Source organism: Branchiostoma lanceolatum, chromosome 8 (genome assembly GCF_035083965.1).
Source record: "Branchiostoma lanceolatum isolate klBraLanc5 chromosome 8, klBraLanc5.hap2, whole genome shotgun sequence".
In the NCBI taxonomy this organism is placed as follows: Eukaryota; Metazoa; Chordata; class Leptocardii; order Amphioxiformes; family Branchiostomatidae; genus Branchiostoma; species Branchiostoma lanceolatum.
The window spans coordinates 12,953,014-12,980,195 of NC_089729.1; the positions used below are offsets into that span (position 1 = coordinate 12,953,014).

At 40.3% G+C, this 27,182-nt stretch overlaps 1 protein-coding gene across 4 annotated transcripts in view; it reads left to right on the forward strand.

Annotated features, from left to right (window-relative positions):
• The first annotated feature begins 3,890 nt into the window (after window positions 1–3,890).
• LOC136440403 (protein kinase C alpha type-like) overlaps window positions 3,891–27,182 on the forward strand; it is an 82,354-nt gene continuing 59,062 nt past the window's right edge. For 2 of the 4 annotated variants that reach the window (XM_066436436.1, XM_066436434.1), the window contains exons 1-4: window positions 22,452–22,655; window positions 24,250–24,447; window positions 24,629–24,660; window positions 24,986–25,068. In XM_066436436.1, the coding sequence (XP_066292533.1) occupies window positions 22,615–22,655; window positions 24,250–24,447; window positions 24,629–24,660; window positions 24,986–25,068 (354 nt within the window). In that variant the 5' untranslated portion in view covers window positions 22,452–22,614. Of the gene's footprint in view, window positions 4,078–22,451; window positions 22,656–23,864; window positions 23,971–24,249; window positions 24,448–24,628; window positions 24,661–24,985; window positions 25,069–27,182 lie in introns of those variants that run through there. The other 2 variants (XM_066436435.1, XM_066436437.1) reach the window with 2 other exon arrangements.

The following is a 27,182-nucleotide window of genomic DNA, read 5'->3' on the forward strand; positions in this document are numbered from 1 at the left end:
TACGTGCACGCATATTCGGTGGATTCAGACATGGTTTGATGTATCGTCGACACTATTTCAGAGCGTTGCCGGAGACGCATGTAATGTTAACCCTAAGTATAGCTAGATGTGCATTATGAGGATTAGAAATTCTTCTTCTTCTAAAGACATACATCATTCGTGTAAGTGAGGTATCGATAAAATAGTAATATACGCATTTGGCATACTTAACATTCAAATTGTACAATTTCTTCGTCTTAGCAAGTAACACATTTATTTGATACAGTGCCAGTATGGTTTCCCTGTCATTTGGAAAACTAACCTTGTCATTTTGCCGTTTTACATCTTATTTCCACATTACATCTCCATTTCGACCTGGCAACGATATATGGAATCGCTGCCAGGTAGCTATTGTTTCTAAACGGTCAGTCATTTTCGCCCTGTCGAACCTACAATCTGTGAGGCGATCGATGTTACTCGTAGACATCACACCAATTTCAGATCAGGGTACAGAGTAGGTCAAATGTCACGACAAAGCAGTGATCCGCTATTCGTACATCATATGACTACAACTGTGCGAGCCGCAGACAGGTGTAGAGCCAAATCCTTGAGCTGCCAAATACGTGAGAGGTCAGCTACTGCACCTGAGCACGGCACTTGGGGGGGGGGGGGGGGGGGTCCAGTATATGAGAGGAGCAAAGAAGTCAGGGCTGGGGTCGATGGGGGCAGGGCAAGATTTACAGGTAGGCTTAGGGTTAAGATAAGGGATAGGGAAGGGGTTTTGGGCTAGAGTTATAGTTATGGTCAGGGTTAGACTTGTGCGTCGTGTGGCGCAAATGCAGAGCGCGCGGCTGTCAAACAATGGGACCCGGAGTCTAATCCCGGGTTGTGCCCAGAGACATGTCCGAACTTGCGCCCCGACGTTGTTCCCTTGGGAAACGCACTTTACACGCATTCCCCCCTCAGTTAGAGGAACAAGTATCCAACGGCAGCTGTCTTCAACTGGCGGACGAGAGCAGCGCCAGGCGGGCTGGCGTTATCAAGGCGGACCTCGAGTGTAAGAGTCATCCGGCAGCTCGCTGCAAGCATCCCAACCAGAACCAGCACGTCTCCCTCGAATTGGTGCCGCTGGAGAAGACAGATGCCCAAAGTGTGTGCGTCTCAGATTCGCAACCTGTTATCCACCTTAAACAAATCTACGCGAAGGCTACCGTGCCACCCCTTCTCACTCCGATGTAGGAATTGACACGGTCACTATACTCGATTTGAATATCTGTATTTGTATCTGTACTATGTATCTATCTGTACTATGTATCTGAATACGAATAAAGATTATACGAGTGGTTGCCATATATATAGACTTATGCTTGAAAATCACAACGTCCCACGAATGTTTTGCACTTAGAGTACTCCTCTCGCGATCGCGTATAATTGAATCCCCCCCCCCCCCAAAGTGTCGTGCTCAGTTGCAGTAGATGACCTGTCACGTATTTGGCAAGCTCAGAAATTTGGCCTGACACCGGATTTCTCGCGATGAGACAATATCCGCCTACAGGGTTTAAGTACATTTGTAAATGAATTCGAACATAATTGCAAAGCAGCGCACGTTTTAGATGTTGTCACTGCCGCTGAGATCACTTGTGCCGCCGCCGCCGCCGACACGTGCCTGTTGAAGTGCGTCTGAATTTAGCTATGTTTATGATCCATATCATACTCGGAAAACTAAAACCGCTGAAATATGTCAATAGAGCTGCAAGTGCCAGGTCTTAATTGACCACCTGAACCACTAATTTAGACATTTCAACCGTCGGTATATCACTATATGATCAGCAGTTGGTGACAATAAAGCAATACAAGCATCCATAACAAGCTGTACGGCGGACTTTTAGTGGGCTTGCGATATCATGCTGGCCGTCCGTGGGGAAATACTTTCTCACATTTCACAATTCAGGTTAGGACATCTCGGCTGGGGCTGCGCCGTCTTTCGGAAGGGACGTAAAAAGGGCCCCCCGTGTTCGAGGAGGTGCCGCCTCGAGCACGCGTAAAAGGGGACGGGCTAGCAAACCAGGCTCCCTGTAAAATATACATTTGCTGCCCTATGTGCCACAACGCACAAAGGAATGCAATTATTTGGGATGAGATATGTTTCATTTGTTCGCATGGGACACCCTTTATCTTATTAAAGAAATCGTTTGCCCTTCTTCAAAAAAAGTTCGGGGAAAAGGTGTATTTATTTGGTAGGAGATATGTTACGTTTGCTTGCAAATGTTGGCGTCGTTCCGCACTTTTTATTGTATTAATGGAATTGTCTGACCTTGATTGCACCGAGTTTATACCCAAAAGGCTTGGAATAAGGGCATGACTTTGTGGGACGCCTTTCTCTTCACCGTTCTCACAGCAATCCATAACAAGAGTTTGGAGATCTCATACCGTCATAAGATATCTAGAGTTCGTTTCTCGTATTCCTTGCCTTTTTTTAAATTGTAGTTTTATATAGGGGTTTGCTATACGTTGCACACCACTACAAACCTGGTGTGTTACGCCTTCATGCGGTTCTACCGGGTATGCAATACAAACAAACAAACCGACTGTTACATGTACACCGATTGTGATGGGTGGATGGATTAAATGGAAAGGGAAGATTGGAAAAATGGATGGATGGATGGATTCAAAGATAAGTATGTGGATAGATAGAGAGAGACGAATGGAAGAATAAATACAATGTGGATTGGTAGAAGTAAAGACAGATAGGTTAGATGGATGGTAGAAAGAAATGTACATCATGTAGATAGATGTAGGCAGGTTATGTATAGATAGATAGACTGATAGATATGAATATAGAAATATCTCTGCGGAAGAAAAGCAAAAATAAGGCCGCGCATTGGCTTGTAAATTAATTTATTACGCCAGGAATCAGGTCATAGAACTAGTCCTTACAACTATTACACTGCATAAGTGGGACGACCTCTGACCATAATGAACTAGATTGTAGCTCTCATAATGTTAATATTTCATATCAACCCATTCGTTTGTATCTAGGGCAGGGAAGGCATTAATCATCATTATTGAAGCACAATAAATTCGACCGTTCGTTTTCAGATGAATCTTGTAGATGTCTTTTTGATGTCTTCACCAAATAATGAACAAGAGGTCCAATATCATACCTTGCGGTACACCCTAAAATTACCAATTAACCCCATTAACTATTCCCGATGAAAACCTCATGGCAAAGTTCCATTAGGCCGCTTGGATGAAATCAAGACTGGAAAAAACGAAGTAGTGAAAGAAAGATTAGATTGAAAATCATCCTCCCATTTTATTCCACGAGTTTGCCAAGAATGATGGCTATTCCGTGCAGGTTATGACCAAAAACCCATTTGGTTTTGTCTTTATGTCCTTATTTTGGGGTTATATGATTTTCACTTGGCGGAAGAGAGAGACCTCAGTCGCAATGTGGCCTAGTTTCAACCGCTAAGTCTCGCACCTCCACTTATGCCCTGGCGTTTTATTTTAATTCAATTAACACGCTTAGTACGTACAAATGGGTCCATCTCCTAAAAGTCTGCATGTGGTGGCCTAAAATAGAATCATGATGAGGAAGTGACCATATACCCGTGATATCCAACCATTTAACGGACTACAATCGGAAATACCATTAAATACGATTGCATAGGAAATACTGCCCATTGCTTGTGTTTTCTCAACTCCAATAAATGTGACCCTATCCCATTCATTTACTGGTCTAGCTATTGATTATACCGCAAGTGTTATTGATTTTTTTCTGGGGGTAAAGTGAGGGGTAATTCTAGGGAGGACATATAGCCCAACACCGGTCCGTCCATTTGACACAGCAAGGAGGCCAGGGACGGGTAGAAAAAAAACGAACAAACAAACATCGTCCTGTCACCCGAACGTAACCTGAGCAAAAAATTAGGCCACCGCAGGGGCTCTAAATTGAGGATACTTCTTAGGAATTGTGGGAGAAGAATTCCAGAGTGCCGTGACGTCAGACGGGTGAGATTTTCTTGGCGGGACCGAGAGAGAGAAGAGAGAGCCTGCAGCGATGTTGAACGTATCTATGGCGACGTCGGAAGTGCGGTATGACTCTAGCATTTTACAGTTCCAATATACAATGAGAGAGATCGAGAGCGAGCAGCGAAGTGTTGCATGATATAGGCTTCTCCAGACATCCTATTAACGATACGTATAAGTGACGCCGGTATTCGATGGCTATGAAGACGACCTCTTGACGACGAGTCGCACCTTTGGGATGAGCACCTGCACGTGACGCGAATATCACTTCCAGCGGGGGCGCTGTGCGGGGATTGGGGAAAGCCAAGTGTTCAGCGATAGTCGACAGCAAAACCAAGAGCATTTTTGGCTTCAATCCAGATCATAGATACAGGGTTTCCATTAGGTTTCCACACGCTCTTACGAATCTGTTAATAGCTTCATTACGGTTGAAGTATTTAGGGCAAGCTAAGCGGAATCAGGAAGGCAGCTGTTAGCTGTCCCTAAATAACAGCGACTATTTACGGGGAGCCAAGGCGTAAAAGGTGTGATGACATATCTCGCATTCCATGTTCATTAGCAGGTCCAACAAGGTTTAGTTTTGTCCAATGCCCTGCTGTGTCGAAAGGAAATATAACTTTCATGTCACCAAACGTCCTTGTTGCATGGAGAACGAATAAAGAGAGGGCTCTGATCTTATTCATTTTTTTCTTAAATTAAACATTACTTGGGCGCGGTCGTTTGCCCTTTCAAATGGGCATGCACATATACTACAATGGCTTTTCCATATTTGTTTAAGGAAACAAAGGGTTCAATCTAAGGTCTAAATATTCCCACTATACTTAATCAACATATCAACGTGAAGCAACGAAAATGTAGCTTTATATTTCATGAAGAATAAAGATATTTTTCAAACATGCTCCTATATCTTTTACACGCTTAGGCAAAATAGCACAGGATCATAAAACGCGGTTAGCGACAATTCATCCTAAAAGATATGGGCAGTACGAACATTTCCCTAGGGGTTGACCTTATCTGTCACGTAGTGGTCACCCGTTATTACTTTTCCTGGGTCACACTTAGGTCGATCATTGTAACAGCTACCGTATCAATGAATAATCAATATAGCAAACACGCTGTGATATCCACTTGATAAATTTCTTGATGAGCACTAGGTTAGACAGAAAGGAATCTTCAAATTCCGCAGTAATGCTTTTTGTTGAAATCCCCCGCAGGCTTGATATAAGAGTCATGACCCTATATGGTTGTGTCTGTTTGAATCGGAAATGTGCTTGGAGCATATAAACGCATTGAACGTGGTCCTTCAGCTATGTCTTATGCTCTGTCAAGTAATATTATCGCAAGAACGCTTTACGGACGCATCCATGAGCACACAGAATGGGAAGGAAACGTAGACAGCTAGACATCAAGGAGGCCATGGATTAGTTTTGAATATAATGTTTCCATACTTGACATAAGTAGTTTAGTAACTGCTGATCTACATATATCTGTCGCTGCTTATATTTTTCATGTTTTACCCTTCTCTTGTCGATAATCAGTATTTCGATGTTGAAGATGACAAAAACATTAATCAAAATAAGATGAATGCATCTTTTCTCGTCAATACTTTATAAGTGTACTTAAGAGAATGGACGTTCAAACCCCGCTCGGGTACGATTGTTAGGGGCTGCATTCGTCTTTTCGGATGGAGACGTAAAGTCGGGTGACCCGATGTGCTTTGTTGAAAACGAAAGCCGTAACAAAGCCGAATTGCACTACTACTGGCTATTCAAAAAAAGCATCATGCTTCACCTCAATTAAGGATGACATCTTTAACTATTCAGGATCGCTTGGTCCAGACAGAGAGAACACGGTTACCATCTGAACGGATATTCAAAACAGAGTGGACATAATCTCGAGGAATCTTAAGATCTTAAGATCCAATTCTGCAGCCAGATTTAGAGGCTTATACTTTCAGCCGCATATTCATCGTCGTGACACGATAGTCCAGCAAATACGTAGCGGTTAGTAACATGTCACTAGTCTGAGTGTCATCCTGTTCAGTTCCAGGCTCTACCTTCACCCTGGAACTAAACAGGATGACACTCAGGCTAACATATCACTTTTTTCCGAAAATAAAATCTTCCAAAGTCCTAACTATTTGTTAGATTCTCTTCGTCTCGGTCTATAGAGTTCAGAGATGCGACACATAATTAACGAAGTCTTACGAAGCCAAGATAATCGAAAACCCGATAGCCCGAGGTTAGATTTAATCTCAGCCCGATAATACAATCATGTCAATCGTTATGATCCTAGGTATCGATTTAGTATAGCGTTACGTCACGTTGGGCCTTCTCCCACTTGTCTTCCTTACACTGCTTGGTATATATTCCTGTTCAAATTACTCTGCAAATCCTTACTCATTACCTCCAGAAGGTAGGTAATGAATAAGAGATCTGTGCTTACTTGTATCTGGTTACGGTGTCCACTGATCTTCCTTTTCTTGATCTTCTGCTGCTATCAATTGCTGCTGGTACTTTGAGTATGACTGCTGCCATTTACTGCTACTGTCTGTTGCTGTCGCATGCTAACTCTGCTGGCTGTTACTGTTCATTCCACTGCTTATGATCTTACTAGCATTGCTGCTGCTGCTGTTACTAGCACTGCTGATGCTGCTGCTGATGCTAGTGCTCGAGGTTCTACTAGCACTGCTGCTGGTGATTCTACTGCCACGGACTCTAATGCTACTGAGTCAAATAGCACCAGTACTGCTTTTACTACTCTTACTAGCATGGCGAATGCTGCTTACGCCTCTGGTGCTACTGATTCTCTGATTCTACTGGCACTTCTGCGTCTTTGACTAGCACTTCTACTTCCATTGCTGTTACTTGCACTGCTGCTGCTGTTTCTATGATTCCGTTACTGGTATTAGCGATGCTTCTGCTGTTACTACCACTGCTGCTTCTACCTGTTGCTTCTATAGCTACCGCTGGCAATGCTGTTGTTGCTGCTGCTGCTACTACTACTACTATTACGATTACTATTACTACTAGTGAATCTCTTATTCTGCTAATATTATACTACTACTACTACTACTACTACTGTGGTTACTGCTATTGCTGCTTCTAATACAGCTGCGGTTACTGCTAATACTACTGCTGCTTCTGTTGCTGCTGCGTTTGTTCCTGTCCTCCTTGTGCTCCTGTTGCTTTGCCTACTGCTACTACTAGTATTACTACTGAATCTATTATGCTATAGCCCCCCCCCCGTGACATGATACTAAAAGCAATGACATCTAAATTTGATATTTTGTTAGACTCCCCCTCAGTACTAGCTATATGTGAATAAGTCGGATTAACTCATTTTAGTCATTTTACAGAACTTTATCAAAGGTGATGAGAACCATTGCATCTCTGGTGCAATGATAAGAAAATTGATAAAGATGGTAATCAAAACATACTTGTCCTTTGGGAAGACCAACACGGTTTTGAATCTCAGGAAATTCTTGATTAAAGCATTGCCACAGATCATTCCATAACATTGGATACTTTACTATCATACAAAGAAGCCCCGCTAGTTGAAATACATGATGATATAGCCGTATATTAAGCTGCTAATGTCGTAACTCTGATTGGGGTTCGAATAGCCGACGCCAAAAAGGCCAAGACCTCTAATGGCGAGCTGATGGCCTTCAGGAGCCGTGAACAGGTCTAAGTTGTGGTTGACCCTTCGGGATGTCGGCGAGTCTTGCTGGGCAGCCTTTGCCTCACCAGGGTCACTGTGGAGGTCATGACCAGTGTCTGGCTCGACGTTTAAATGTGCCGATGCTGACCTTACAGGCCTGGTGTCACATGCAACATGCCGAGAGAAAGTGTTGAATGGGTTTGAATGCTGGTGAAAGGATATCTCTTTATAGGCAAGGCACATTATACTCATCTGTGGTATATTCTAGGCAGTATATAATCGTGCGAACAGCTTTATGTTAGCACAGTGTTGGGGGCTATGGATATCGATGTCGTTCAGTATTTTTTGTTCAACGCCACAATGATAACCTGGCACAGAGGTCCTTTGTTTATTCCAGTATTGTTTATAAGGCAAAAGAAAAGAGTATTTATTTCATTTATCATTTTGTGTACCAGTACACCAGGTACGTTGTCTGGATTCGAACTGACTCGTAAAATCAGAACACTACCTCCGTAACGCCCTTTTGACAAGCACCAGATTGCGGGTAAACCTCAGCACCGTCCTTTGTATGACACTTGGCAAATTTGGTAGACGACAGATGGTCCGTCTAGTGTCGGTTTGGGTCAGCGAAATCAGACTCAATGATTGTGAAGTGCATTTGAGGTCTGAATTGAAGTACGTATGCCGACATTGCCCGAAATATAATCAACCAGACGAGATCGATGTGTGCAGCTCGCTGATTGGTGCTTATAGTTCAACCAATGCCGACTCAGAAATCATCTACATGGCTGGCGATTCGTCAGTTGGCTGGGTCACGTGTCGTCTCATAAACATCACTTAATTTTGCTCACAGAGGACACTACTTGGTTGGCGGTAGAGTCTGATGTTGCACAGGACGTCGAGAATAGAATGTTTTAGCTGTTATATTTTAACTTCTTTCTTTCTTTCTTTTTTTTCTCAGACTACAATCGTCAAATGCGGAAGCAATACCATGTCCAGAGAAGAACATTATTGTAGGATTTCTAGGGCTTAAATACATTGCCGATAGGTATTTGCTCATTGTTGGACTACCCCGCATTTTGTAAATAGTTTTGTTTAGAATTCATAACAACACTGCATCTTTTGGATTTTCTGTAGTAATCATACATCTAACAATTAGCAACTTTCTTGGTTTTCGTAATGCTATTATCATCCTTTAACATGGCAAATGTGCATGGGATTCTAAATTCACCTATTAGTAAACAACCTACAGATTTATACGTAGCCTGTAGATTTGGTATAAACGGTAATACCGTTTAGAAGATATAAGTTATTTCATCATTCTGGTTACACCTGTTTCTAATATCGGCAATGACTACATTATGAAATACGAAACTTCCCGAAAAAGGAACAACAACAACAACAAAGATAGCCAGTTTTTTTATGAAAATGATCCGTTTTTTCTTCTGGCTTAATTGATTGATAAATTAAGCGTTTTTCGAACCATCTTTGCTTTTTTTCTAGTTTTCACTGTAGTTAACGACCCTGTTTCGAAAATACCTCCACAATTCTAGGTGCATTTCCTTTTCTTTGTCACAAAGTAAATAGAAAACATGCAAATGTCAGCAGTGCCTGTGGTCTTTTTGCTAATATGCTGATAAATGTATTGAAGAATACATTTAGAAGTATGGAAACCAACATTACATCCTCATTTTACAAGTCCAAAAGTACACTACAATCAAGTACAAGTGCACATTTTGCAATAACACCTAATAGAAAGTAAAAGGACGGATTGTTATGGATTGAAAACGTTGTAAATGGCATCTTAAGGCATGTTAATGGCAATAGCCAGCGCGTTGTAACGGAGACAGATTGGACACTGAATCGGACGTGAACACTGCAGTATTTTCAATATTGACTTTGTCACTTGTCGTTTCGTCAGACATTTGACTCTGTTTCATGGTATACGCATCAGCTGCATTTACAATCTTTATTAAAGAGCGTATTGTATAACATGATTTTAACATTGTGATAAGCAAAAGTGATATAGTTACATTTAAGTTTGTAGATTATCCAGCATTGTTGATATTGACGTTGTCATTTGTTCTTTGGCTAGACATGTGTGTCTATTACATAGCATAAACATCAATGATGTTTGCCATTTTCAAACGAGGAGTTAGGTTTTAACATGATCATAATAGAAATATTGATATGGTTACGTTTCGATTTCTGTAACTTAATCTCTTCGTTATAATCTTTTGCTGATATTGACTTTGCAACATGTTCTTTGGTTAGGCATTTGATTCTGTTTCATGGTCTTAACATTTTCCATGTTTATACGAGGCTGACATTAATTGTCATGAGATCATTCTTATGAAAAAGTAATATAGTTACGCGTAAGCTTATATGTAAGTTAATGCCTTTTTGATAATCTGGTATTGTTGATATTACTTGCCCAGCTTTGGACAAACATTTCACTCTGTTACCTACTGTAAACATTCGTGGTATTTGCCTTTTTATCACGAGGAGCTCACGCGATTCAAGATAAGTTACGTGCCGGCTTATGTTCCTCTTTGTCTTCAAACAAGTTTCCTTCTTTTATAATCTGGTACTGTTTGCATATATTCTGCCATTCGTCATTTTGTTATACATCTAACATTGTTAGCAGTGCCAATATCAGTGTTATTTGCCATTTTAGTGCAAGGAGGTAGATTACAACATAGTTCTAAAATTGAAAAATTACATGTGTGAGTTTATGTAACTTTATATCTTGTTCATAATCTCATCTTGTCGATATTGATTTTGTCACTTTTCCTCTCGAAAGACATTTAACTCTGTTATGAAATATAAGAGTCAGTTGTATATGCCATTTCAATACGAGGAGCCTATGTGATAAAGTTTCGTGCCGGCTTATGTAAGTTTGTGTCTTTAGATACGTCAAATTTCTTATTTATAATTTCGCATTGTTTATATCAGTTTTGTCACTTGTCCTTTCGGCTAAAATTTGACTCTCCTACAGCAGTGGTGTTTTTTGTTGTTATGATATTGATGACCCCACAAGTTTAGATTTAGAACATTAGCAATTAAAATCAGAGTAGCCACATGTCCCGCATCGTCAATGTTTTTTCCTCATTAATTGTATCTATCGTGTTATTCGCAAATAGCCATCGGACAAGCCTTTGTAATAAAGTTTTTATCATTGTGCCTTCACCAAATATCAATGCGAGGAGGTAGCTAGATTGCACGTTTACGTGTAATTTTATGCAAATTTGCTGTTTTCGTTTTTTGATTCTTTGATATTTGAATTTTCCCCGTTTATTCACCAAATATACAAAGAATGTCACAATTTCTTTACTTGATCACATATGATTAGGTCTTAATATTTTGACAGTCATACTTTAAACAAGATGAACAATACTATCTTACAAACGGTGTGCGACCTAGCTTACATATTGTCGATAAATTTTCATGATGAGAGTTGCTTCCTTTCTATAGATATTCTATATATCTGTTCCCGGCGTGTTCCAGCAACTATGTAGCTTTACTGCCATGTGGCAAGAACTGTACACAAACTTGAAATTTAATAATTGTTATATTCATTCTGCTACTACACCAGGTTCTAAATCTATTTTTCTTAGTCGATATTTATGTCTAAATGTACATTTGGCAGCTTACTATGATTGACTAAAATGGCTGTACATTGTGCTAATCCAACATGCAACTTTTCCCTATACGCGCCCCACGTAAATGTAGCGTCTATGAAGATTTCTTCTAGATGAGACCTTCACGCTTCAGTAGTAAGCAAGCAAGACGAGACACAGTCGCCGCACATTTAAAGATATCTTCACCCATCGCGTGGACTACATCCTCTAAAAAAACCACATTGATGAGGTAGGCATTTCCTGCAGTTCAAACAAGACCTCTCCCAGCATGAATGGCACGTTTTCATGTAGTATTCGACAAAGGCAACCGGTCGGAAAGACTTGATTGGAATCGATCAGTTAGAAAGACCTTCCGCAGAGAGCTCGGCTAAAAACGCCATTAGCTAGAAATGCACAGTACGCATTCGGCATGTTGAATTACGGTTTCAATTCACAACGACTTCAATAGCTCTCTCAGTTTAGCTGACCGTATGTCGGGGCATGTCGGTGGAAAAGCTATTCAAATGGGCTAATTAGAGTCGTAAATGTCTTCATACATCCTTTCATTACGCTGTGTAAATTGTAACCTTGAGTGGACGGCATATGGCGCACTCCCACTGTAATACACGGTCATAATTATCACACGATAGCTTTCCTTTAAGGTGTAACGACTCCCGCTACTCTACTTATTACCCATGCTTGATGCCCACAAAAATGGACAACTCAAGTTCCCGAGGGTAATAAATGAACTTTATCTCAAGCGATTCTTTATAACGGTCATACAACGGGAAGATAGCTTTGTAATTCTGTCACGAATCTTCAGGGCCATTAAGTTAAGTAGTTTTTTGAGGGTCGAACAAAGTCGTACCGCCCATCAGAAGAAATGCTATTGACGTCATTTACGGATGCTTGTCGCTTCGGAAGAACGTAATGTTGCGTACGTGGCTGGACCTGGCAAATTGGATCAACTTGCTTGGTTGCTTTTTTCCTCTCTCCATTTCTTGCAGGCGAAGGAAACACACAGCGAAAGAACCTGATCGTTTACCCTCTTTCAAGTTACCTCTGACTAGAAGGTTATGTTTTTGTTGCCGTTTATTTTGTGTGTTTTAAGACTTCATACAGTATACCTTGATGGATCAGTGCAATATCTACTTTCGCCATGAACTTTATGTTTGCGTGTGTTTGTTTGTTTGTTTGTTTGTTCGTTTGTTAGTTTATTTGTTTATAAACTGCATACCTCGAGAAGTCGTGGGTAGATCTGTATGATGTCTTTGGCGTGTTGGTATTTGTCAGAAGACCACAATAAACACAGGATAAATTCGATTATGGGCCTTCTAGTGGCTTCCTATAGTACTGCAGCGGAATGTCCGGTATTGATATGTTCTGGACATGCTATGATCATGATTTTTTAAGGGTAGAAAATTTCTGGGCGTTTCAAGAAGTGTCAACAATGGTCACTCTTTCTCATCATAAAACATCACATCTACAAAAAGGTGCAAAACTTCCCTGCATTCTGTTGAAGGACACAATATGAAAATACAAACTCTTCAGATCACTGACAAAGTCTAGATTAAACATTGCTGAAGTCCAGATATCATCTTCATGATATCTAGATATCTGCCGACTCAAGGGCGTTTCAAGGACTGTTCAAGAGGTTCCAAAGATATGCAAAGAAGCAAATAGAGAAAGATACTCAAATCTATATGCAATATCAATAGAAACCTAAAGCAAAGCAAAGTGAAGAGTCTTGCTGGGTTTAGGGGTGTCAGCGGAGAGAAGTGGCATGAAAACTGGAGCGTGCTTCACCGCGCCCGTAAGGCCTTGTCAATACAGTTTGGACATGCGCACCAGCTTCAAGGAGTAACGTCCTCATAGGTTTTGATGGCTTCCCACCCCTCCGTTGCCCTTGCTCCGTCGGTAGCCTGTGACGAGGGCCAGGCAGCGGGGCTTGGTGGCTGTACCTTGGTCCTATCTATCACAGGGTTCGGAGACAGCTCTTCCAGTCGTACCAACGTGTGCAGGATTTTAACATGTTGGTTTGGCATTTCGCATGACCTTTCTGTCGGTCGGTGTAACGTCTCCAAGCCATGTCTCAGGGAACTTGATGTATGTTGATGGTGCTCGGTGAGTGCACCCTTGGGGGCCCCCGGCCCAACTGATCAAAGTACGTTTGAGTGAGTCCACTAGTACTTGAAGTGGCTGCTTTAAATCTTACAGATTGCTAGCCTGTGTGTTTATATATATATTGTATAGATATGTCATATTCTAAGAAACATCAAAGATATAGATACGAAAAAATAAAGACGTTTGTGAATAAACTATATTTGCTTGGTCTACATGTCCTCTCTGAAAGGTCATCTTTGACATAAGAGCTACAAAAGACATCGGAATTTCACAAACGATTTTCGGACTCGTTTCATTCAATCTGTAAGTGAAAAACAACCTGATATCGTTGAAAAGTAAGTCTTACAATTTTGTCCTTCTAGAGCTCATTAATTCCCAATTAAAATGATCATTGAATAAACCACGTGAAGGTCTCTTGCATGTCTACATGAGGCATTGGTATGCCTTCTTCAAAAACACTATACATGCTAATTTTACGTTATGTTCTTGAGCTTGATGGTTCGGTGATGCGAACGTTTATCATTACGTAAATCAGCCGAAACTCCCCATGAAAGAGGCCAGCAAAACAAGACAAGACCTCACGCCACAAACATCGTTTTCATTCACTTCGCATATTAATGAAGTAGACAGGTGCTAATCGCCATGTTGGTGCCCCTATTTGCATTTTACTTTTCATCGGCAGGTTTTACAGTACTCTTCTGACACATTTTTCTTTCAGCTGTAGATATTTGATTATGGTTGTTTTTGAGGGTCCGAAGGTCTTTAAATGTCCGAGAACGCTATGATTAACTGAAATGCACATGTGGACACCAACATGGTGGTCTATACAGCAATGACGTCACAATAAAATGCCCTATTGGTCACCTGTGCTATTCGTTTTGATTGGATACACAAGCTCATCTGCAGCTCGTGCGAAGAGATACGACATCCAACCACAGTTATCCCGTATGAGAGCACCAGGCAAATTACAGTTACCACCTTTTCAAATCTACAACCATTCATTGCCAGAAGGAAAGTGCTATTTGAAAGTGCTACCTTGGCGCCTCTCATATTGTATCTCCACAGCCTTCACCACAGGCAACTGCATATAACACGTCAATTTTCTGCCATCGAAGAACATAATGCCTTTGAGAGACAAGCTGACTACTCCATCTATATGCGCATCCGCCATTGGTACGCACCAAAGGATCTTGTGTTTTTTCATACTTATATGCATCTTTGCCAGAAGGAAGTAGAGGTGGCCTGCTTGTTGTGAATTTTGAATGTTCTTTGAAGCATTGTACGTCGTATATGGAGGGGGGTGACGTTTTCTCTGCTAATCTGGCTGCTTACAAGAGTACACTTGCGATAGCAACCATCTACATAATTCTAAAGGAAAACCACGAACACTTTGATAAAATCTAAACAAAAAATGTGTTTGTGATATATCGTGGTCTGTTCTTTCCGATATCTGAAGATATATCGTCTTTGAACGGGTTAAGCATAAAACTACGAGATGGGATCTTCATCGATATCTTGTTGCGCACGAGTACTACATACTTACGCTTATTATATTCTATTCTTTTGTTTTGTTTCAGCAAATAAAAGGCTTACATTTCATAATTTATACCATGCTTCACGAAGAGTAGATGAAAAGTTAGCCATTGGCCTATGAACGAGATGAAGGCAACTGTTGCAGTCTACAAATTAATGCAAACCACCCGTGCGGAAATTCATTAATAAATTTGAGATGTTGTGCCTTACAATGCTCGCCATTAAGATGTTTTTTTTTACAAAGGCGAGCGAAGACTCTCTAAAAGAATAGGAGTAATCCGGATCCGAATGAATAGCTTCTCGACTTTTGATGCGCCCCCATCATAGCCTGTATCGTGGATCATACGATTGCTGTTAGTGACTAGATCCCCCGGTGTCCCAAGCGGGTTGATGTCGGAATTAACCGGCGACCGACTACACCGCCCACGGAGCAGTGGCGGAGCAGTGGGGGCAGGAATACGGCTCCTGGTGCACATTTAATCTGATTGCATCCGACAAGGATACTATGAGTTTACGTGCGACGGTTGGTTAAGGACAACACGCATTACAAACATGCTGCCGTTGGCGTGGGTACGGATAAAACAACGTCAAGACCTGCTACGATCTTTTATAGATCTGTAGCAGCATGTCGAAGAGGAGGGTGAATAGAATCGGTGCCAGGATGCTACCCTGAGGGACACCCTGACAACTGAGACTCTGACAGGGCGACATTTTCTTGTTACCTTCGTCTGGCTGTTTGTTATACAACTGTATGGACATGTTGAGGAACTGTGGTGGACAGCATCGTTCCATAATTACCAATTTCTTTCATGCTTATGGTGTCAAACGCTTTGGTGAAATCAACCAACGTCCCTGTCCTGCTCGTAAAGCAGCCATCATGTCATGTCATGTCATGTTCTGCTGACCTTCAAGCACGCTTGCCGTTTCATGTCAGGTGGCAATAGTGGTCACTTATCTGCTTCTTTATTGGTATAGGGATGGTAATGGACAACAGTATGATACCACGGATGTTGGACTTATCTGTGTTGCTCTTTATCCATGGGGACGATGAGTGCATCCTGAGGGTTCTGCTCTATCTTATCCTTCCCCTACCTCTGTGTGCTGACCTCGCGTGTCTCGCAATATTTCCTCCGGTAAAAGCCGAAACTCCCAGAGCTTACTTATATCGCCTTGGTTGTCTATACAAACAGGCGTGTAACAGACGTGTCCATGCTGAGTGTATACGTAACACATCTGTACGTACAGGTTTGTAGCACACGTGTTCCTGTTGAGTGTAACACATCTGTACGAGCAGGTATGTAACGGACGTATCCCTGTTGAGTGTGACACATCTGTACGAGCAGGTATGTAACAGACGTGTCACAATTGAGTGTAAAACATTTGTACGTACAGGTGTGTGCCAGACGTGTCCATGTTGAGTGAAACACATATGTACGCACAGGCGTGTGACAGACGTGTCCCTGTTGAGTGTGACACATCTGTACACACAAGCGTGTGACAGACGTGTCCATGTTGAGTGTAACGCATCTGTACACACAAGCGTGCGACAGACGTGTCCATGTTGAGTGTAACGCATCTGTACGCACAAGCGTGTGACAGACGTGTCCATGTTGAGTGTAACGCATCTGTAGAAACAGGTGTGTAACAGAAGTGTCCTTATTGAGTGTTACACATGTGTACAAACAGGCTTGTAACAGAAGTATTGGTTGAAGTGTAATACATTTAGGTATTGACAAGTGGCAGACGCCATTGTGTCTCCGTTTAAGTGCGTGTCACATCCGAAGAAGTAAAATCTGATGCATATCCAGATAGCAACATGCAGCCTCAGGCGCATTGGTGAGGCTCAAGAAGCCATCGTTATCTGGAAGACTGCGATAAGGGTACTTACGGTTAAGTATGACAGTCAATAGATCTCTCGAAATCGCGGCAAAGAATATAAATTAGTGGTTCGACTGAGTGTGGTACATTATTGAGGACATACCGCCACATTTATACACTATAATATTAGCAACAATGATATGCGGAATCCGAACGATTTTTAATGAATGAAATCATTTGCAGGAAACTTCTGCAATAAATTGGAATCGATAACAAACATTTTGTGTTATGAAGGGAAATTAAGTATTAGAAATACAAGCTAGCATGACTTAGGTATCTCAACACTAGTTCGATGAATCCCAATTTATAAATCTTGTATTTTATTATTCTCAATTCTATTGATCAATTTATTTGAACGACAAACCTACTTGTCTCCCTGAATTATGTACAGTTTGTTACAATGGGTTATCAAATATATCAAGCGATTACAAACCAAATTGATTACATTATTCGATCAAAAGTTGCGATATATATGCCAGTTTGATAATCTAAATCTAAAAGCAAATCACAAACGATGTGACGACAGTAGTTTCATAGCTACAGTTGTATCAAAAATGGAAACAGAAGCGACATGGCGATTTACGAAGCATTCATAACAATAAAAGGAACAGGTGGGGAAACAACTTAAGTCTTTAAGACGCATATTCGTCATTGGTATATAATAAGTGAACCCCGGAACTGTTTTAGTTATCTTTTTTTAAATTTTCACAGTAAGGCCATTTTGATTTGACTTTATGGATGGCATCCGCGCGAGCATCAATTTTCGTCCGAAACAAAAAAAAAGAAGATTTTCGGCCATCCTGTAAATCATACGGAACAGTCTCAAATGAGACAATACATGCCATAAATTAAAAAAAAAAAAAACAGAAATATTTTAGAAAACGTAAACTAATGTTGTAGATTGCCAAAGCCAATTCCAAAGTCAAAAAAGAAGATGTGAAGGAACAAAAATGATTTTTTTTAAGTATACCATACTCTGTGTGTTTATTCATTTGTTCAATCTTCCTGATTACAAGATTTCATAATGAAGGCAACTTTTTTTTTATTCGCACGCCTGCATAAGTTTTGGGGTTCACAGAGGATGCCATATATATAATCAAATCAACATGGCCTAAAGGCGTAAAATATGAAGTTCTAAAGGTGACCTTCGTGTCCTTGGCCCTAGGCGGAAATAGGAGTCTTGGTGGAGTCAATCTAATTAAAACCTGGGGCCAATTAGAACGTTTCGCCTCTGAAGCCTCAGTGGTACATAGACCCTGAATCACGGGCATGTCTTAGAACTACTGTAATTAGGACTGTAGGGGACAATAAAGGGCTCTCTTTTTAGTGTTAACCCTCCATTATTTATCAATAGAGCTCCTATTGAAAATGCGATGTAAGTATAGTCCTATAACGAAGAATACGTTTTGTCTTCGACCCCCACAAACAAAAACCACTAGCACATTTTGTTTTGTTTGATTTCAAGATTATACAATTTACATAATTGACATGAATTGCCACGTTTCCTGCAATTTCAGTCCGTTTTCAAAAACACCTGTTTTTCAGAAACGACACCTATTTGAAATACAGTATTAACACATACACATAGCCTTATTTATTACAACAAATATATTTTGTCTTGGACTCCCATAAACTAAAATCATTGGTACAGCCCATATCTGTTTTTTTTTTAAATTATTTTTAAAAACATTTATTATATAATTAATGCAATTGAATACAAATCCCTACGCTTACAGTTGTATGATTACAAAGAAAGCCCAGAGTTTTTAATAATCCCAGTCAATTTTCCAAAATATATTGTCTATGACACCTATCAAAAATGCAGTGAGAGTAACGTTACATAGTTGTATAACAACAAATACGTCAACTTTCTCTTTGACCCCCATAGATTGAAAATATTGGTACGACCCATATCTATCATTTTGAGAATTACAAAAAATGTGCAATTCATCCAGTTGACTTTGGTTGCAATGTTCCCACTTACACGTATACTCTCCAAGAATGCAAGCATGTCTACGTTGTACGTGATCTGGAACTGCCATGCCCAACACGTACACGTACACACATGGTGCACTGAGACAAGCCTTGGGTGTAAAATGAATCGATTTGTTTGGTATTCTACTTGTAGCAGGTGGTAGGCTACATGGCTGTCGCAATATATGGCAACGTCTGACGTGGGTTGCAATTGTGTAGGCGAGGCACCCAAGGGGGTTATGACGAAAGTGGCGTAGGTGAAAGAGAGCCCGATTAAGGGAGCTACTTCATAACAGTTTTTTTAACTCACGTGACTATGACGTCATAATTGTCCGCCATGTTGGTTGGTTAAACCTGGAAGTTGGCTTCAAAGAATTGATAACATTAAGAGAAAGAGATTCCGATTCAGAGATATGCTAGAACAGGATATTTTCCACTCACGTGACTATGACTATGACGTAAGCGTTATTGTCCGACAATTAGGGATAGTTAAACATAGTGGTTGTGAGGTAATTTTTTAGAGTTATTATCATACATACCAACTCGTAAAGAGCATATCCATTATAGTAGTGACGTTTTCCATAAAATAGAACTAACCAAAATGATTTCCGTTGATTGCCCTTGCCCTTGCAATTGTAATATCCCTTCAGTAATTCATCACAGATCACCATTCGTTTTAAACAACGGTATTTTCAAACCTATTTGGTCTTTTTGTTGAAAACCCCTGGGGTAATGGTAGGGTCACATTTTCACATCGGGGCCCCACCGGGCTGTTTGAGGGAACGAAAACGTGATAAAAATATCAGAAATATACACAAATTAGGCTCGTGACTGATTTTTTGTAACGTGTGTATTGTTGCCTTTTGTTACTTATTCAAGGAACGCATGAAGGACACATTCCTCTCTGATTGGAGACAAAAAATAAACAGTAATAATAAACTTAAAGTGTACTCTAAAATCAAAACTCAATTTAGTATAGAAAACTACCTATTGTCTATCCAAAACAAAAATTTTGTAACAAACATAACCAAACTGAGAATAAGTGCACATTGCCTGGAAATTGAAAAAGGTCGCCATCGCAATATATCGGCAGACCAGAGACGTTGTCCTTCATGCCAAGATAGTATTGAAGACGAGTACCACCTTCTTATAACATGTCCTACATATAATGCTGAAAGACAAGTGCTTATGCAATCAATTACATGTAAGTCAAATATTACCCTACCTTACACAGATAGCGATACATTTAATGTACTTATGTCATGTCCAGATTCCATATCTATCCACCTAGGCCAATATATCTACCACGCTATGCAAAAACGAAACTGTACCATTCCTGAATGAGAATTGACAAATGTAAAGTCGCAAATTAGACTAGAAACACGCAACACAATGTCTGTAATTTAGATATAGCTCCACGTTGTAATTAAAGTAGATTGCATTTGATGTAGCGTTATAGTAATTACTAGTAGAAATTTCCTTAGATTACAATTAGCCTAGAAAAACAACCCTTAGTCTGTATTAGTTCCATGTTTCAATGGCCATAGATCACACTAGATATAGTATTATAGTAAGTAGTATATTCTTATACATGTATAGAACTAGATTGTTACCTATGTTGTCTGTAATTTGCCATACATTGTCACTGATGCAATTGTTGTGCAATAAATCATTCATTCATTCATTCATTCATTCATTCATTCATTATCATACTTTTCGTTCCCACAAACGGCACCGGTTTGGAGGTGTGACCCTAGCATAAGGTATAAAAGAATACCAAGACATGAACGGTATATTTTTTTACATCAAGTATGCTTCCATTCCTTTAATGGCCGATAACCCGACGGAATGGAGTCCCCTCTACCTTGACCTTATTTCGGGTGTCAGCTTGCGTGGGCCCGCCGAAACTTAAGCTCGCGGCCACAGGTGCTTTCAAACTGCACAATCGCGTCAGTCGTTGTCGCCTCTGCCGTCACACCGCCCACGTCAAACCGCTGCCTCTCCGTTTGAATCCGGAAACCCACGATTGCCTGCCGATTACGTGCCGAGCGTCTTTCGTGGATGTGTCGAAGTGCCAAATATGGGTATTGTGCGGCGTGGGTATTTATATATGACATGCACTCTACTTTTAATGACGTTGCATTTTTAAGCACTTTTGAGTTGCTAACTGAAATGGAATCCAAGCAGATGTTTGGGTGTAAGATCGTAACTTTGTCTAACATTTATCACTAAAGTAAGGTACTAGTATTAGAACAATTATTCATAGATAATGTAAATAGGGAATCGGTCTTCGCTGCATACTTGATACCCTCTTAATTTGCGTACTTTGCCTATAGTCATGTCGGTCTTCACATAAGTTACACACGAAAAAAGCCATGAAAACCCATTCATCCCTTCTCGAATTATCCAGTGCTCAAGTCCCCAACAAAAATATGCCTGAAGTTCCAAAAAAGCCACTAGGAGGCATAGGCCTATATCTCTCAGCAGCCTGCCATTAAAAAAGGCACCAAAAGAAACAAAAACATAATGACCATACTTAAAATCTTACCATCTTTTCGATAAGTTATGGCCTGACCACACACCAAATTTTATAGCAATCAATCCATAGCTTCTTTATGCTGTTCAACCATAGAAAAAAGTACAACACCACATACAAAAACCACGCTATCAAAAACATAACCTTCTTACCGAAAGTAAAAAGAAAGAGCCCACGCCAAACATCTGCTTGGACTTAGTCCTGGCGACGTGCCCCATGGCGTGACCTCATTTAACCCCTTTCTATACCCACCATGCAGCTGGTCGATAGAGCAGTGCAGCTAGCCTCCCGCCACGGGTAGCGCCTACAGACAAATCATTCAATCCTACACAAATGCGGAAGTTTAACGCCCACAATACACATTAATCCATACCATTTGATCGTAATCCCTCATCTTTGCATCACAGTAAAAGATGAATGGCTTGACATCTATTAAACCGTCAGAAATGACATTTATCATAAACATTATTCCGTTGGAGGTAACCTTAAGAGAATGGATCACTGACCCCGGGTAAACAAAGTTTAGAGCCTTGGTGGTCTAAGAATAGAAAGCATTTTCATGTAAATTTCATATGGGCGGTGTTTCAAACGCGGAAATACCAGCCTTCATTTACGCATGGGTAAAAAAAAAAAACGATCTCCAAGCAGATATAGAGTTCGGCTAAGTGTTTTTGTGGCTTTTTATACATCTTTTTAAAAGTGTTTGCTGCTTTTGCTATATAATAGCCTTCAAACATCATAGGCGACGGACTAAAACCACGGAATACTAGATAGACGCAAACTGTGCTCGACCTTACATCTGCTTGGAGATTATCAAAATCTTGAAAAAAAAAAGAACAAAACAACAGCTGAATATACAACAACCAACCAAAAAACAGTGACCGTGCTATGATGACGTCACAGATTGTTCTAAGATTAGTGCATGTCGCAATTATATGTCCATGTAACGTTAGCGCTTTCTCATTGTTTGTTTAAACGTTAGAAGAAAGAATTGGACTTCCTGACTTCCCTTTCAGCGTGACTGTTTTTGTCGGTCGATCCGCAAAGTTTGACACCGGATACAAATTATTCCGAGAAGGGTAAGGGGATAGGGCAAAAACCGGTTTGTTTGGTTGTTGTTGGTCACGGGAGCTTAAGTCACTGGGCAAGAAGCAGTTGTGAATAGTCAACGTGCATGTGTGTGTGTGTGGAGTTGAACGTACGGATAATCCTACTTTATCCCACGTAATCTGGACGTTGCTGGTGCACCTGGAAGCGTTCTATGGGATTACAACAATGAAGCTAGGATGGAACCTGGTAAAAAGAGACCGATCCAGGTAAATCACACTGATGTAAAAGGCGTGCTTGCAGCTGAATATGCAAATGCATCCACTAATGGCTACATGTATTATGCAGTCAAACCTGTTCTAGTGACCACAAAGTGACCACCTCTGCGTAAGGACCACCTGACCACTGTGGTCACTGTTGGGCGGTCCATTTAGATTGCAATTAATATCATTGATTTAGATCATAACTATGATTATTGATTATATTTCTCATTAATTCCAAGCATAAAAAAATCATCTGCTGAAAGTTACCACCTGTCTAGTCCGTTGTGTGGTCACCATAGACATGTTGTATGATAGCAACATTTTGTTAAACTGTCAAAGCGCAAAATTAATCATTTTATGATTAGAACCAATCTAACCGCTTAATGCTACATAGTAAACATAACTCTCCTAGTAACTGCCCCTCCCTAACCCATTCGTACAAGGTTCCCAGTGATAGGTGTTTTTAAAAATATGGGTAATAACTCTATATTCCCCATGAACTATTAGTAATATTCCTTGGAACAGGAACCAATGTATTGCTACAATGTAAAAATGAACACTTGTGCGTTACGTATTTAATTGTAAAAAAAAAAAGTACCCTTTATTTCATATTTCCGTCTGAAACATCACCGTTTTGGTAAATTTCACTGACGTATTTTCACGTCATCGCATTTCAAGCGACAATATATATATTTATATAAATATATATGTATACATATAAAGCTCCACCTGTATAGTATGCATTCTAATACGGGAATATAAGCCAGGCCCGGAATGTATATTTCAAACATAAATCAGTCTGGGTGTGACGTAACGTCAAGGTGGGTATTTTCAGGATCCACGTAATACCTCCACAAATAAGAAACATGTTTAGAATTCCACATTGCCTATTAGCATTACGCCAGCATATTGATGTAGCATTTGGTTAATATCCGCTTAAAGCTGTGCACCGTGCGCAATCTCATTTTTCCACTCATTGTCTCCTAACCTTGAATTAATCTCGCCGAAATGCATTCACCCTTTTATTTTGGCGGTCATTTCCTAATGTCAAACACGGAGTAAAAGAATGCATTTCCTGAAACTGTATACCTCTAAAACATTGTACATAGCGCCGTGGCCTCAAGCATACAATGTGCCCCTTTAGTGCTTGGTGACAGCATAATCTCACCTGTGACCCTTAACCTCTTTATGTATGCGAAACGCGTTCGGCAAACAAAAATCTGTGTCGCGTATTGTCTGTACCTTATCTTAATCATAAATCCATTCCACCACGTCGTAAGGATTTCTCAGCATAAATAAACATCTTAAAGGGTAAAAGAAGGTGAGATATTTGTAAGACTTAGACGTGACAGCGTTTCAAAGTGATATTTACATATCCAGAGTGATGGGAAACGAGGGTTAGGTTTAAGTTGGCCCGACGTTAGTTTGCGAACGAGGGCGGGGCGATATCAGTGGTGTAACAACGTGCATTTAGCCAGTGTGGAGAAAGGATCGATGTTCTATATCATAATCAAGAACGCTAGGGTAATCCACCACTTCTGATTCCGTGATTGTTGGAGAGTGCTTTCCTTCTATTTGTGTTGTGTCGCCCCCCTGATAGATCACCAGCAGCGCACGGCCGAGGACACCGGGCGGGGAGTGGCAGCACTATGGCCGAAGAGAAGGAGACCGCGCCGCGTGGGTTTGCCCGCAAAGGTGCTCTGAGACAGAAGAACGTCCACGAAGTCAAGGATCATAAGTTTATCGCCAGGTTCTTCAAGCAACCGACTTTCTGCAGCCACTGCAAGGATTTTATCTGGTGAGTAGGTTGTCTTGCTCGTCAGACTGACAGCTTGCACCCTATGCCCTTTCCGAGGGAATTTAATTGTTGATCTGGGCCGCATATTGTTTCAGGGCCGCGAAGACAGTTTCATATGAGCCCGATTTTGTCTGCTTTTTTCTTGTCTAATTTTCCTGTCATGGCGGTTGTGTTTGCACAGGGGATTCGGCAAACAAGGCTTCCAGTGTCAAGGTAGGTTGTTTATATTTTTACACACACGGTTGAATTCTTCTAAACAGCTGAATTTTTAGTTGCCTTGAACCGCAATCTAAATACGGTTGACAGGTCGTGTGTTTTCCTAACGCCCTTTAGGTGTAAGCCACATGTCCTTTTGAAAATGTAACCGTCATTTTCGGGCTGTTGTGGAAATCAACACACAAAGATGGCTTCCCTCCACTCCATTTCAACCGGGGTGACGTCGGTTTCACATACAAGATCGTAAAAAGCGATATCTCTCCTCCCCTCTCCACAGCTTGTCAACACTGATATCGTATTGTTGTTTTTGTTTACTTCACAGTATGCAGCTTTGTTGTGCACAAGCGATGCCACGAATACGTGACTTTCCAGTGCCCGGGTGCAGACACTGGACCAGATTCAGACGTAGGTTTCTTTTTCCCCAAGCAATATATATAACATCCACCATTGCTTCCTTTTTATAATGCAAAGCTCATCCTACCTCCTTCATTGCATATGCAACACATTATCCTCAACCTAACTGTCTGCACCGAAAGGAAAAATGAAAAAAACAACAAAAAAACACATATATCAATAGATAAGCATTGGACGCTTGCCCTAAAATTAATTTCTGTCATATTCGTAATCAAATTTGAATGGGGGGTGATGTTCGGTGTGGTATTATTGTAATAAATTGTCCATTGCATATGTGGATTATCTTATTACTTGTGTCCTTGGTAGGTTGGTTGTCATCACTACACTAATCAAAACATATCACATGTCGACACTTGTATAAATCAACACCCATGGCCCAAACACACTCCCTCCCATAATATACTGATGCGATATTGTGTACAGAATTCCCAATCGACCGCCATATGATATTCAGTTATTCCCAAGTGCATATATCTTATAGATATGGTAATATGAATAACTGAAGCTTTTTGTGGTCTTCTGTGCATAAGGCTTCTAGCTTGTTTGGTTGTTGAATATTTTGAAGCACCGTTCCATAATGTATTACCCAATATTCCGACAGGTGGTTTTAGGTTATGGACATGTCTGATGGTCTTACTGTAGTTTTCCATGACTAAGGGCTTATGTTATGTCTTATGAATATTGTAAAGGTGCCTAGTATGCTTCTGTGTAAGTACAGTATGCATTCGGTATTTCTAGTTGCTGTGAAAATGAAATGTAGCCTTCTTTTTTTGGAAATAGTGGTGTTTTTTTTTAAAATCTTGTTGAAATTTCAAAAAGAAGGCTCAGCAGTTAGAGGCAGTCTTCAAAACATTTCTGCGGAATGCTTAGTATTTTTCTTATGTATCGGTATCACACATGATGGGGCTAGAATTATATATATATATATTTATATATATATATATTTATATATCCTGAAAATTTTATATCAATGATGCATTTTACCGATAGGAGTTGGTTTAGTGGAATATTGTAAAATGATATTCTGAAAATACTAGGAAACTAAAAGAAAAGAGTAAATTTCCTTAGTGATTTGATCAGTCAGTATATATTTTTGGCCAACATTTGTTATTAGGCCTCTCCAAATCAATTCTTGGCTCTGGAATTTTAGCAGACAATAAATGGAAGGGGGAGGGCAAAATAAAATCAGAGCATACATTTCATATGAAACCAAATTCTAACACAAGAGCTTCAAAGCCAACAGAGTAGGCTGGTTAACATTTCAACAAATGAATTTCGAGCTCCAAATGCAAGAATAATTTGGAAAAGAGACTAACAGCAACTCAGGAAGACAACAACTAAAATCCTTGAACTGTTGATGTACAAAATACATGCATTTTGAGGTTGACGACTTGACGTGTATCTTGAATGATACATGTAATCTTTTCTTCAAGTTAAAAATGTGAAGCGAGATCCAAGACTTTTCAGGCATTGCCATAAAGGTTATTTCAAACACTCTGGGATATCAAGGCTTGACAGGAACAAATAATGCTGTTAGCGAGAGAGTGAAAATATTCCTTGGCTTAGCCGTTCTTAGTTACAAGCCCTCCCCCAAGGTGGCTGCTGCAGACAGGCTTTATAGCTAATGTCTGATCTCAAATCTACCTGTGATAGCAAAAATGTTGAAGGTTGCACTTCAAGTTTTGGCTTTTAAGTTGAATATATTGATCCATGTGACACATTAACAGTATTCTTTATTACCGTATTGAAGCTATGTAAACCGTAAGTACTTGCTTCTGCCAATGTAAAAATCTAAGTGGGTCGTATTTCATATCCAACATTTGGCTGTGCCAATATTGGACATTGGATTTTGACCTTGTTATAATTTACTACTTTCCGGTATAATTTCCGATGTTTGCAGATTCCTACTACTATAAGTTCATTTATAAGTTTGTGGGCAGTCAATTTCTCAGTAGCAGGGGAAAAGAGCCATTCTTTGTTGAAATGACGCAATGCAAGACAGAGAATATGTTAATGGCGTGAGAGCTTACAGCGAAAACTGAGAGTATTGTATACTGCACTGACAGAGACCATATGCTTTTTGGACATACAGTGTCATTTATATG